Below are 13,516 nucleotides of genomic sequence, written 5' to 3'. Positions count from 1 at the left end.
GCTTACTACACAACATACACTTAGAATTACTTTCTTGGCTACAGTATACATATCTCCCTGGCATATTACATAATTTATGCAGCAGCATACAATACTCACTTTTTGGGAAGGTGGCGCGGGAAGGTGGCGCGTCGGTCCTTCTTGTGGGCTCTAGAAAGAGGCCCGATCTTCCCGACTTGGAATTCCGAGTTGGATGACCGTTCAAAATTATTTTCCGTATTTTTCCAGTCGGAGCTAGTTCCCAGTTGTCTTGAACTACCTGATGTCTGATATTTCCCAGTTCAGAGTTTCCAGTTGTTTTGAACACAGCAGAAGTCATGCTGGATTGACAGCATGGCCAATGTATTCAAACTTTTCTGGCCCATGGCATTACCCCCTTTTACGTGATATCCAATTGGTAGTTACGATCTTGTCTCATCGCTGCAACTCCCCTACGGACTCGGCGAAGGTCGAGAGCCAAGCCACCCCGCTTCTTGACACACTGCTCGCTTAACCCGGAAGCCAGCCGCACCAATGTGCCGGAGGAAACACTCGACCTGACGACCGAGGTCAGCTTGCAGGAGCCCGGCCTTCCTCAAGGAGTCGCTAGAGCACGATGAGACAAGAACATCCCGGCCGGCCAAACCCTCCCCTAACCTGGACGACGCTGGGCCAATTGTGCGCCGTCCCATGGGTCTCCCGGTCACAGCTTGCTGTGACACAGCCTGGGATCGAACCCGGGGCTGCAGTTGCACCTTAGCACTCATTATTGAATTTGCGATTTCCAACTTGTTGTGTAATGTTTATGTCCAATGGACGATGAGCACCGATATGTTTTATCTATAATTTATTGTCAAATGACAAGGATTGAAAAGGATTTGCCAGTAGATTGTCTAATTGATTCATGATGATGACTGCTAGCTTGCTAGCTAAGAGTTTTAAAGTATGATGTTGATATGATCAGTCCAATTAAAGCTACTGTAGATATAACGTGATTTAACGTCATTTTATCTGTGGCCAATGACCTTGAGCCTTCTTGGATTGGCACTTCAAATGTAACGTCTATGGCAGCACCCAAGGGGCTTGAATTTTCAAGCTCTACCCGTAGATTTTGCGATGACATAGTGTCCAAGTGAGTGACAGAACACTGAGTCACGGCGCAACTAGAGAACATTATCAATCCCTACGCTCTGTATTTTCCACTGGCTGCCCCACCACCACAGAAAGCACTGAGCTAGGCTGAAACACCTGCATTTTGGAGCTGCCTTACTCAAGAAAGCAAAAAAGAGACCATGTTTGTATGCAGCTTTATTAATAATATAATATGCCATTTAGCAGAGGCTTTTATCCAAAGCAACTTACAGTCATGTGCGCATACATTTTTACATATGGGTGGTCCCGGGGATCGAACCCACTACCCTGGCGTTACAAGCACCATGCTCTACCAATCGAGCAACAGAGGGCCACATTAACTCAATGTTTTTTTGTTTTTTACATTGTTTACGAACTGATATGTGACATGTATTAATGCCAAAACAATAACATGCAAAACAATGACGCATCGCCACTGACACACCATCTTTTTATATGGAGGAGAGTAGTGTGAAAGTATGCCTATCCTCAGCTGTTGTCAGCGCCTTGGCTCGGAGCACTGTTTTCTTGACGTGTGACACCTAATGTGCCTAATGAATGTGTTGGCTGCCTAGTAATCCATTTAATACAGTCTACAAAGTCACTTGTCTCCTCTTCCATTACTCGCGTGCCAATTATCAGCCGTTTCTGTGTCACGGTCACATCTCCAAATGGCTTTCTCCCTCTCTATTTGGGTAACTAAATCCGCGAGACACCACCTTTTGAGTCGTAAGCATCCCTCCTCTCTTCAACAGTGTAGAAGCTGTGAAGACGTGCGTATCCAAACCAGTGTGATTTAGACACTGATCGATCTGGACAAACCTGCGTTGTGGATAAGGGACTTACTTCAATTGGATAATGGATTAACGCGTCAGAGATAAAACGCAAACAGGCTATTCTCAACTCCAGATTTCAATGTATTGGAAGAAAACACCCACCAACCCACCCATCCATAAGGAAATGTACCCAACTCTTTTAACCTAGTTGAATAAACCGTTCACCGGTGCGCACTGAGAGAGTGCGTGGGTATCTGTGTGTCTTTTGTACTTATAGCCAAAGTTGGTCTGGTTATATGGGGAGGCTTGAAGAGCGCTAGACATTGACCTAGACGCGCCATACAGGCAGGCAGACAGTGAAAGGAGAAATCAGTCGCTTTGAGATTCGGAGTGGTCAGAGTTGCGTCGAAGTGCGGCAGAGGGATATGGATTGTGCGTCGGATGCCATCGGACATTAGTGCGCATCTCTATCAAGAGGAAGACTATGAAGCTGTTGATGCTGGTTGAATAGGTGACTTTCTCGGAAGGAAACAAATTCTGGAAAAGAAGAAGCGCTGATGAGGACAGAAAACAACGTTTATCTCGCTAAGTAAAGAATATACAAGATAGGAATAAATTGGATAGATTGGGGACTTCAAATTACTTGTTAGTTGTCACTTAAATGGAGAAAATGATTCAAGTCGGAGGGAGATGTCTGACAATATTGATGATCTTTTTAGTACTTTTTGTTGGCTTGGTGATGGGCTTTCCCACCAAACAGCACAATAAACTGCATAACAGCGTGTCTTTGGAGGTAAGCAACTTTTTTCTTGATTATTTTACAATATAATATATATAATATATTATAATATAATAATTCTACAAGATTTTACCAATTCCGTCCGTTGCGTTCCAAATATAACAATATTTAAATATGATACAAATTGTATTTAAATTAATTGAGCATATGTACATTATTTAATATATAATTATTACAATATTGTAATATCTTACAAAAACATGTTTACATGTAAATTAGAGTATGAGTTCTCTTGATGCCATCATGCCAATTATTTCTACAAATCAAATTAAATGTGATAACTTAATTAGTTTCCAGAAAATAACTACTGCTCTCCTGCCAAAAACATTCTGCATTATCATTCATATCATTCAAAACTTGATAGCAAACCCCAATCAAGGCATCGCATACAGACTCACAATGCTGTGCACCCACAGCAGACTGTCATTGCCCGTTCCCTGTCCATGAACCAAAGGAAACTTGTATCAATAAATCTCTAGGGGTTTGGGGTAAAGTGTTATTCTGTGTTTCTTCATGTATAGTAAATTATCTGGGCATCCAGAGAAGGTCAGCCTGAGCTAAGCAGCATAGCATTACACAGCAGCTACAATACATTCACAGGCTGTATCCCCTTTCTGTAACCGGATCCAATGGGGGTATTTGTGCGGCTCATGTACATGTGCGTGTGTATAGGGGGCTTGAGGGTCACCATGAACAGAATCAGATGTAAGAATGAAAGAAAGTTGCAAACAGACAGATTCCAGATCTGTGTTATGAAGTCGTTCCTTTGTACTTTATCTCCCCTGGGTCTCCTCCAATGGATGCCCTATTGATGTCCTGATGCCCATAGCCTATAACTGATGGTTGATTTATGTCAGTTGGACGTAAAACAGCTAGGGAGAGAGAATCTGAGAGGGAGGGAGTGAGAGACAGAGAAGGAGACAAAGAGAGAGGGAGTGTGACTGGCGGTGCTGAATGTGCGTTTTGGGTACCAGCGAGTGTGACCCTGTGCCACCATGGTGACTGTGCACCTTTCTTGGTGACCTGTTAGATGCCAGTGCAACCAGATAAAAGGAACCATCAGCAGCTCTCTCTCACACTGGAATAAGGTCAGAGGTCAGGCTGGTTGATTGTTTACTTTGGCTCTTTACTGAGTTAATGTGGAATTTCCTGTTTTTGGTTTCCCCCTTATCATGGGGGGTGGAGGAGGGGTGTGAAGTGTGCGTGGCCTCATTCCCAAATATTGAGACCTATTTGCTCTATTTATCTGTTCAGTTTTCTCCCTCCATCCTCTCCTTTCCTCTCTCCCTCTTTCAAGTGCTTGCACTTGTTTTTTATTTTCTATTTTCCACATTTTCCAAGAGGCGATCAAAGGGCCCCATAGTTTATTGTTCTTCTGTAATGGTTTGAAAATGGCCAAGTGCAGAGGCCTTTGATATCTGTGGACACATAAATCAGCACTGCCTGCCACACCACCCGCCCTCCTCTGCTTCATCATCCATACAGTACTGTACATCCACCTCCCCTCATTTCCTCTTCTGTCCCTGCTGAATGTGTGCCACCACCGACTGCCAGGCCGGCCAGGCTAAATGGCTCCAGTGTCCCCCAGCCACCCCCTACAAAGGACACTAAGTTTTGTTTCATGATGGAAGAGGAATTGAATGTTAATGCCTTTGTTGTGTGTCGGAAAGGCCAGGACTCCCACTGCTGTACATCCATAGTGGCTCGTAAAGACAGACCACATACCATCAACCAAAAAGCCTTTGATCATCAGGGGAGCCCCTCTCCAGAGAGAGAGAAGGAGAGAGTAGGATCAGAGAGAAAGAGGAGGAGGGAGAGAGGAGGAGGAGACTGAATACAGAATCCAGATGTGTAAAAAAGACAAGATGAGGAAGGTGTGAAAATATGTGGCCCTTCATGACTCCAATCTTAAAGTCTTGTCGGTGTGTGTGTGTGTTTGTGTGTGTGTGTGTCAGGAGTATCTTATACGAGCTCCTTTTCCTAGATCTAACTTCTGACAATACTTCTCTAGTCAGACCATGATACAAGTGGTAGAAACCATGTAATGAAGATCTTTTAATGCTAAGCCTCAGAGGGACCTGACTAGGCCCAAGGGGAAGCCTTCACAATCCCCCTCTGACTCTCTCCTCCTCACTATCCTCTATTTACTCTTTATCATTCCTCTTTCTCTCTCCCCGTCTTCCTGTCTCGTCCTCATGCTGTTTGACAGGGGTTGCCTCTAAATGGTGACCATATGTTCTCATGGTTGGATCTGATGGACTTTTTTATGGGACAATTGCAGCCACTGAAAAAGTATGGTCTGTTTTCGGCCCCATAACCACAATTGCTCAACCGTTTTGTCACCGCTCCAGACTTTTTTCCCCCTCATTGTTTTAAATGGCACCACATTTTCGACCGCAAACTGGCACGGCTCCAGTCACTGAGGCCCCATCAGATGTTTGGGCTATTTATTTATAGATGCTGGCTGAATTAAAAGCTTAGAGTAGTAGAAGTTACTCTTAGGCACTGATCTAGGATCAGCTCACCCTCCCTAAATTCTAACTTTAACTATTAGAGTGGAGAATAGGCAAACTGATCTTAGATCAGAATTAGGGGCAACTTCATCCTCCTCCCTAGTTAAAAGAAGGATGAGCTTCGATTTAGAAAAAGACATTGACAGGTGTCTGATGGTTGGAATCTGACTGAGGATGACCCCTACAGCTTGTGTCTGTGTATAGCGGGTAGCTGTGTGGTGGCACGGCACAGCACGGCACGGCACGGCAGGTTGAGACACACATAGGGTCAGGGCCAGCCTGCCCACCGTCCCAGGGGTCCCACGACTCTGAGGCCCTCTCATTAAAACTAGAGTATCTGGCACAGTCTCCTCTTTGTCAAAGGCCTGGATGCCAGGGCTTTAGCTGCTGTGAGAAAAAAAGAGTAATGGATGGACTAGGGTTGGTTGGTTGGTTTGTTGCCCTTATGGTTTTCAGGAGAACTGTCTAACAACAGTGGAAAATGGTAGTAACATGGTGTAAATGTTATAGGGGGTTGACAATGCAAATCTCAATGTTTTTTTAAGCTTTCACATAACAACCTGCTAAATTAAACTAGCAAGTTAACCTATGTGGCTTTGAACCAGCCAGTAGCAAATGTACTTACTGTGTGTTATTCATGTCATCCAAGTCTTCAGAATGGTCCAGTCCACTGTGTTTCATCATGATGTTTAATTGAGGTCTCCTATCTTTTTACTCAGGCTCGTGCTCAGCCGCCCCCAAGTGGGGTCCATCGTGGACCGGAGGCCCTGGAGCAGCAGAACCAGGTCCAGAGCCTCCTCCCCCCTGACACCGAGCACCGCCACAAGAGGAGGTGGTCCCACTCTCAGCATCGCTCCGTAGGGGTTCTGCCCCAGCCTGAGCCGGAGGAGGAGATGAAACCCTTCGTTCTGGACCTCAATAACTTTCCTGAACTCGCCAACGCAGACATCAGCTCTCAGAACCCCAACATCCAGGTGAGTGGTGATGATTATTGTTTGGATATTTGAAAAAAACTCTCACTCTCAAAGAGATTTTTCACTCTTTACATTGTAGGGCGGGAAACTCATCTTATACCAATGTGTAGCGGCGTGCCCATTTGGTAAGGCAATGATGAGGGTAGAGATCTGTTACCTGAATTCATTTCTATGGTGTTGATGTTCTCTGTGGCATGATGAGTGGAATATTCCAGAGAATTTCAGCAGAAGGACAAGTCAGCTTCATATCACATAAATCTACCGCTAGTTGGTTACATCTTCTGGTCGATTCCAGGATATGGTTAGCTGGAGCTGCATGTAATGACCCCAGGCTGGCTCTGCCCTCTTATGGTGATGGAAGTCCCACACCCTGTTGCCTGGTCCTGACATCCACTACTATGGAGACTGTGTCCCAAATGGCACCCTATTCCCTGGGGCTCAAAAGTAGTGACCAAGGCTCAAAAGGAGTGCACCATATAGGGAATAGGCTGCCAATTGGGACAGAGTCCCTGGAGCTTTAACGTACAGGATGAGTCATACGGTAATCACCTACCAGTCTAATGAGATGTAAAAAAGCATAATAAATGCTCAGGAACTAGGATAATCTGATTTAGTGCTCAATGCTCAATGTGTATCTTGTTTCTGGCTGGCCAAGTCAGAGCTAGAAATTAGGCAGGTCAATTTCTTTGGTACTTCCGGAGGTTGGGATTATTTCCGATGATTTTGCTCAGTCATATCTTGCTTCCGTTGTGGCTTTCGAATACATCCACTTTATATAATTTAAAGAGCCTGTCTTTTTTTACATTAAAGTACAACTTTGTACAGACTTTGTCGGCATGAATACACCAGAGTATGTAGAGGTTGCTATTCATAGCTAGTTTAGCACGCACAGATCTTTGATACCAAGCTTGTACATTATGTAATAACATTTACTATCACCCTCTCTCCTCTCCCCCTGTCCCAGGTGACCATTGAGGTGGTGGATGACCCTAACATAGAAGTGGAGATGGATCTGGTCAAGGACTGGATCCCTCCTTCCTCTCCGTCCACTGTAGACTGGCTGGGGGGTAAGAAGCTGTTCTGGCCCCTGTTCTGGGGCTACACAGACGCTGACTCCAGTGAGGATGGGACAGGCCGCTCAGGGTTGGAGGAGACTGGAGAGGAGGAGGAGGAGGAGGAGGAGGAAGATTACGCGTTGGAGTACGGTAGTGAGGAGCCCCTCCCAAGCGGAGTGGGGGGAGACTGGGACAGTCGCTGGAACGAGGGTTGGGACGCCACTCATAGCTACCATGGTGAGGCTTCTTGTCTTCGCTAAGGCTGGGTTTACACAGGCAGCCCAATTCTGATATTTTGCCAATAATAGGTTTTTTGACCAATCAGATAAGATCTTTTGCCAATAATTGGGCAAAAGATCAGAATTGGGCTGCCTGTGTAAATGCCTAAGTGGCACAGTGTCTGTCTAGCTGTCACACCAGCCATCTTAGTTAACACCTAACCTGGGATCACTTTGACTACTGTAGAGTCAACATGTCTCTACATAATAATAATAATATAATAATATGCCATTTAGCAGACGCTTTTATCCAAAGCGACTTACAGTCATGCGTGCATACATTTATTTTGTGTATGGGTGGTCCCGGGGATCGAACCCACTACCTTGGCGTTATAAGCGCCGTGCTCTACCAGCTGAGCTACAGAGGACCACTACATGCCAGTACGCAATAATTTTGGCTTCCAGGCAATGGTTCTGTGCCAAAGTCTTTCCAAAAATCATTCTAATTGGAAAACTTTTAATCTTTGATCCCCTGGTCTTTGGCATGCCTGTCTGAGAGTAGTTGAAAGTGATAAAATGGCATCCAAAAGTTGAGGATGCCAGCTAATGTTTTGAAATGGTGGGAGATAAAGAGATTTATAGGAAGTGACTATAGAAAAGTGGTACGATATAGACGGATAGAGAGAGAGAGATGCAGCACAGAATTGCGAGAAAGATAGAGAGACAGAAGTATTGACTGAGCATGCGAGCAAGAGACCTCTCCGCTCCACGAGCACTCGACCGTCAGGCCCATTGTGGAGCCCAAGCCTTTGAAGTGGACACTGGGTCCCAGCCCGCAGCTCACTGTGGAGGCCTGCTGTCTTTTGAAGATGGGCCCGATGCACTCGCTAATGGCAGCGTGAGCCTGTTCCCCCGGACAGACAAAACAGCCCACTGCTTGTGAACAATTAGAGGGCAGATTGGGAAGAGGGGATGACAGGGGCCATTCGGCTGGGTCTTTCATCCCCCCTCCGGGACCCCAGGACCCCAGACCCTGGCTCGGCCCTCTGCCCTGGGCGGCAAGGCCTTTTGAGCCAGTTCAAGAATTCGGAGGCTTTCAGGGCTGTGCATAACATTTACTCCTCTATTGTTTTTTGTTTCTCTTAATTCTCCTCAGTCCATCTTCTCCCTCTGCATGGTGGGAAAAGAGCAGCATGCCTTCTGGCTGCACAGGCAGGCAGCTTTATTCAGCCCCGCAGAGCAGAGCAGACCCAATGAAAAGAGAAGGGAAGAGTATGGATGTGGAAACTTGTGGAAACTTTAATTTAAAGGAATGGAAGAGACAGTGGGCTGGGAGAATCCGGCCTAAGAGAGTAGACAGAGGAGTTACAACTTCATAGTTTGATGAATGTTTACATTGATAGTACACAGGCAGAGGATCTCCCTGTTTAATTCTAAGTCACACATTTTTGTCAGTGTGCACTTTGCCTCTACCCTTCAGATCAGACAAAGGGATTGATTTCAGACAAAGAGACTGATTGTTAACTCTGGCAATTGCTCTTAACCTCAAATCTCAAAGAACCAAAACACAGTACCTTCCTATAACAAGAGTATAGAATGTATATGAGCATGTGCATCTTGCTTGAACATTGCTAAATGAGGTGTATGTGGGTTAGGAACAAGGCAACCATGTCTATTAAGTGGTCAGATATAAAATATCTAAAAACTTGTAGTGAACATGAAGTATGTATGCCAGACTAGCGTAATGTATGATTGGGGCTTCCCTCCTGTAATTAAAACGCTCCTGTACTGAGAAGAGTCTATTCCTGTGTTCTGGCCACATGGTGAGCTGGCAGCGCCACAAAGGCCCAAGCTGCACCGTCAACAAAGCTGCCATTTCTGCGCCCACCTCGTCTTGTCTGTAATCGAGGGCGGACATGTTTTCGGTATCATTAACACCAGACTCAAACCTTTCAGAAGCAGATAGAGATCTTCAGCCCCAGCGCGGAGACTTGTCTCTAATTTGGCAGAGCCTACATTACAGGACTATGGGCCTGGGAGAAGGTTAGACCAGAGGAAAATTATACTGTTGCCTGAGATGGAAAACCTATATACAGGCCTTGTTATGGTTTAGCTATAATAGTAAATACTAACATTTAGTAGATAGATTTTTTGCAGATAATTAGACCTGTATTATTTTAGAAAAACAGTTAATTAAGGGGTCTTTGAGAGGGAAACTCTACTCCTGTGTAAGAGTCTACAGTATTTTCTGGTTTATACTTCGGTTCAGGAAAGGCATCTAAACCTAATCTAGCGTTGTTTCCCAGCAGCACTATTTACTATGAGGACTTTCCCTTCATGCCCACTCCTAATCAACCCTTTCAAGTTGTTGTTTTCCTTTTCCGTGATAGCTTATTAAACGTATGTGGTGAACAAGCCAAATGCTTTTAATTGGAGTTCTACACAGTTAGCGAACCTAGTTAGGGAACCCTGCAGCTGGGAGAGGAATTCAACTCTCTCTGATTAGAGAGTGAGCATTGGGGGGAGGGTTGGGGATTCTAGGGGTGTGTTGTGGTTCCTACACATCCGTTTTGGAAGGAGTGAGATACTAGCTTACTGTGACCAGACAGAAGTGTTGCTAGTTAAACCAAAGGTGAAACAAATAAATGTATCAGTCTGGTCCCAGGCTAATGAGTTACAGTTACTCCACAAAATGGAAACCACTATGTAAATCCTTATCATTGATGAGTTTTGGTTTTGTTGTTTTGTCTTCCCCCATACAGAGAAGGAGGGGACGGAGGAGTGGAGTGCCTGGTCTCCATGCTCAGTCACCTGTGGTCATGGAGAGAGGAAGAGGACCCGGTCCTGTGGCTACAGCTGCACCCTGACAGAGGCCTCCAAATGTGACATGGAGCCTTGTCCAGGTGAGCTTCACACACAACTTTTATTCTAGATTCTGGTCACTAACTCCTAGTCCTGAGCCACAGGATGTACAGGCGTTTGCTCCAGCCCAGCACTTACACACCCAATTCAGCTAATCAAATGTAATTGATCGACTAGTTGATTAGCTGAATCATCTGTGAATGTGAGCTAGAGATGTTATCTAACTAAATGGTACCGTTCCTGTCTCTGCAGATGATGTCAACACAGTGGCTGAACCTTTCCCCTTCGAGATGGAGAATGGCACTGAACCGTTTGGCACAGGTATGTCGAATCAATGTACACTTAGCAAATGGATTAGCTAGGTTAAGCAAAAAGGTTTATCAAACTAGCAGACATGGGTAGTTAGAATGTACCTGCTGATCTAATTACATCTGACATGGTCTCTCTCTCCTCTCCCTCTAGATGTGGACACATGTGAGAAGTGGCTGAACTGTAAGAGCGACTTCCTCCAAAGGTACCTCAACCAGGTCCTGTCAGAACTACCCAGCTGCCCCTGCGCCTACCCCTCGGCCGTCGCCTACACCGTGGTCAGCGTTTTCGACGAGGGACATGACCAGACCTTCCGTTGGCATGACGCCAGTGGCCCTAAAGAACGCCTGGACATCTACAAACCCTCTGCGAGGACTTGCATCCGCTCGGCCCTCTCTGGCGATGTCGCTACGCTCGGCGCCCAGCACTGTTGCTACGACGATCGTGGCTGTCTGATCACGCGGGGAAAGGGTGCAGGAACACCCAACCTGATCAGCACGGATTTCTCCCCGGAGCTCCACTTCAAGGTGGACGTGCTGCCCTGGATCCTGTGTAAAGGGGACTGGAGCCGCTTCCATGTGGTGCGGCCGCCCAACAACGGCCTGGTCTGCCCTGAGAACCCCCACCAGGACGTGTTCATGAACGAGCTGGAGGAGGCCCGGGAGTACTGAGAACGCACGCAGCAGCCAAAACTACACTACCCAGAATTCACCCGTACAGTGTGGCCCAATCCTAACTTGAGAAGGGAGCATGTGTAGGACTGTTTTGCATTGCATTTTGCATATAAGGAGGTATGGCGGTTGTAAGGTTGAGGTGCAAGTTGATTTCAAGTTAGGATTTGGCACATTAAACATCCTGTGACCAGACCCAACAGAACAGAACTGAACTTAATTGAACTGAACAAAAAAAAAAGATGCAGTCCTGTCAATGCTTGCCGACGTGTTTCGCATCCAGCATGGTACCAAGCTCTGTCTCTCTCTTGCTCTCTGTCCCTTAGTCTGGTGCACTTCTGTGTGCATATAAGCACGACATTGTCGTGTAGCCTGTTGGTGGCTTGTTGTTGGTGTTGTAGCTCTGTGTGATTGACGATAGCAACATAAACATCCCAAACGTACTTCCTGATTTGATTTTGCTGTGTGAAATGTTTGATACTGTAGTAAGTCTTATTTTGAAGAGGGGATTGTGGAATGTGTCATGCCCAACACATTAATATAGTCATAACTATGCTGCTATGAGAAGATGAAGTTCGATAGGTACTGAAGGGGGATATATGATTGAACAAGCATGAATTTGCTGAAAGGTTTTTCTTAAAAAATATAATCTAAAGCTGAGGAGCGAATTTGGTCTAAAGAAAGAAGTTTACAAGCACGAACAACCACACCCAGCACCTCATGCTCATTCTTGATAACATGCCAACAGAACATCTTCTTAGAAGCTTGGAGGTGGAGACAGTCTTCTGGTCTGGACTGAACTTATCGTCCTCCGTTTCAACAATGACAGTTTGAGAACCTTCAATCATGGATGTTTCAACAGTTTTCTCAGGGGGACTCATATTGTTAGAGATTATAACCCATATGCACCTCAGCAGTGGAACAGCATTGGGAGCCACTACTTCAGAGTGCACTTCAGAGTGTACTTCAGAGTGCACTTCAGAGTGTACTTCGGACTGTACTTCAGAGCGCACATTGAAGATGAGAATGGTACCTGTTACGGAAACGAAAAAGTTGGATCTACAGTGTAAATGGATGAAGAGCAGATAAATACAGTATTCATTAAGATAAAGTTATGAAATTATGCTCTTTGTGCGATTTTTGGCAAGCCATTTTTTCTGTCAATGTAATTAAAGTTGAATAGCTGTTTTATTCCATTACGATATGTTGCATTGTTTTTGCAAAGACTTCGTAGGAGTGGGAACTGTTGGCTTGAAGTCTTAACATTTATGCTCCAAACCTCTTTCAGGAATTCTATTTAAATGTGTGCAAACATGCATTACATTTTGAAATCACATGTTGTTGTTTTTTTAAAGGAAGGCACTTTATTTAAGGTATATATACAAATGATGGCATGTATGAAAATCAAATGTACCCATGTTTTTTGCATTTGTTTATATGTTATAATGTTATAATTGTGAAAGGATAACTTGCCAGAAATGTTGCATTGTTCATTTGTAAAGTATATTATCATGTGAGTTTCTGTTTAAAAGCATGGTTGATCTTTTGTGATTTCTTAAACTAGTATAACTATACTCATAGAAAAAAGGTGCTATCTAGAACCTAAAAGGGTTATTCGGCTGTCCCCATAGGAGAACCCTTTGAATAACCCTTGCTCGTTCCAGGTAGAATCCTTTTGGTTCCAAGTAGAACGGTTTTGGGTTCCATGTAGAACCCTTTCCACAGAGGGTTCTACATGGAACCCAAAATGGTTCTACCTGGAACCAAAAAGGGTTCTACCTGGAACCAAAAAGGGTTGTCCTATGGGGACAGCTGAAGAACCCTTTTGGAACCCTTTTTTCTAAGGGTGTACCATATGGTCTTGTACAGTATTTATTGTCCGTTTTTTAAAGTCTGCTAAAGCTTTGAAATGACTCTACTAAAACCCACATGGTGCAGTACTAGGGTTGCAAAATACACAACATTCACTTTCCCAAAATACCCAGGTAAAAAAAAAATCCTGGCTGGAGTATTTCTGGAATCAGCAGGGCATAACCTGCAAGGGAATCATCCAACCTGGAATTCTTCAACCGGGATTTCTGGAAAACTCCTGGAATTGTTTCGGGAAAGGTTCTGGAATTTTTCAAACCTAATTCGGACTGAGACACTCTGACGCCACGGTGACGTCAAAAGGGAAACGACCGGCCTCACATGACATGACCACTCCAACAGCAACTCCATCAAGTGTCT

The 13,516-nt window shown here is 44.9% G+C and overlaps 1 protein-coding gene across 1 annotated transcript; it reads left to right on the top strand.

The window, feature by feature from the left end:
* Positions 1 to 1,923: 1,923 nt before the first annotated feature.
* Positions 1,924 to 12,939, top strand: LOC121552804 (isthmin-2-like). Its single transcript, XM_041865852.2, has 6 exons — positions 1,924 to 2,679; positions 5,918 to 6,172; positions 7,137 to 7,464; positions 10,208 to 10,348; positions 10,560 to 10,628; positions 10,770 to 12,939. The coding sequence occupies exons 1-6, from the start codon at positions 2,548 to 2,550 to the stop codon at positions 11,285 to 11,287; spliced, it is 1,443 nt and encodes a 480-aa protein (XP_041721786.2). The 5' UTR covers positions 1,924 to 2,547; the 3' UTR covers positions 11,288 to 12,939.
* The last annotated feature ends 577 nt before the right edge of the window (positions 12,940 to 13,516 follow it).

This window comes from Coregonus clupeaformis, chromosome 36 (genome assembly GCF_020615455.1).
Source record: "Coregonus clupeaformis isolate EN_2021a chromosome 36, ASM2061545v1, whole genome shotgun sequence".
NCBI lineage: Eukaryota > Metazoa > Chordata > Actinopteri > Salmoniformes > Salmonidae > Coregonus > Coregonus clupeaformis.
This window is presented reverse-complemented; position numbering and strand designations above follow the sequence as displayed.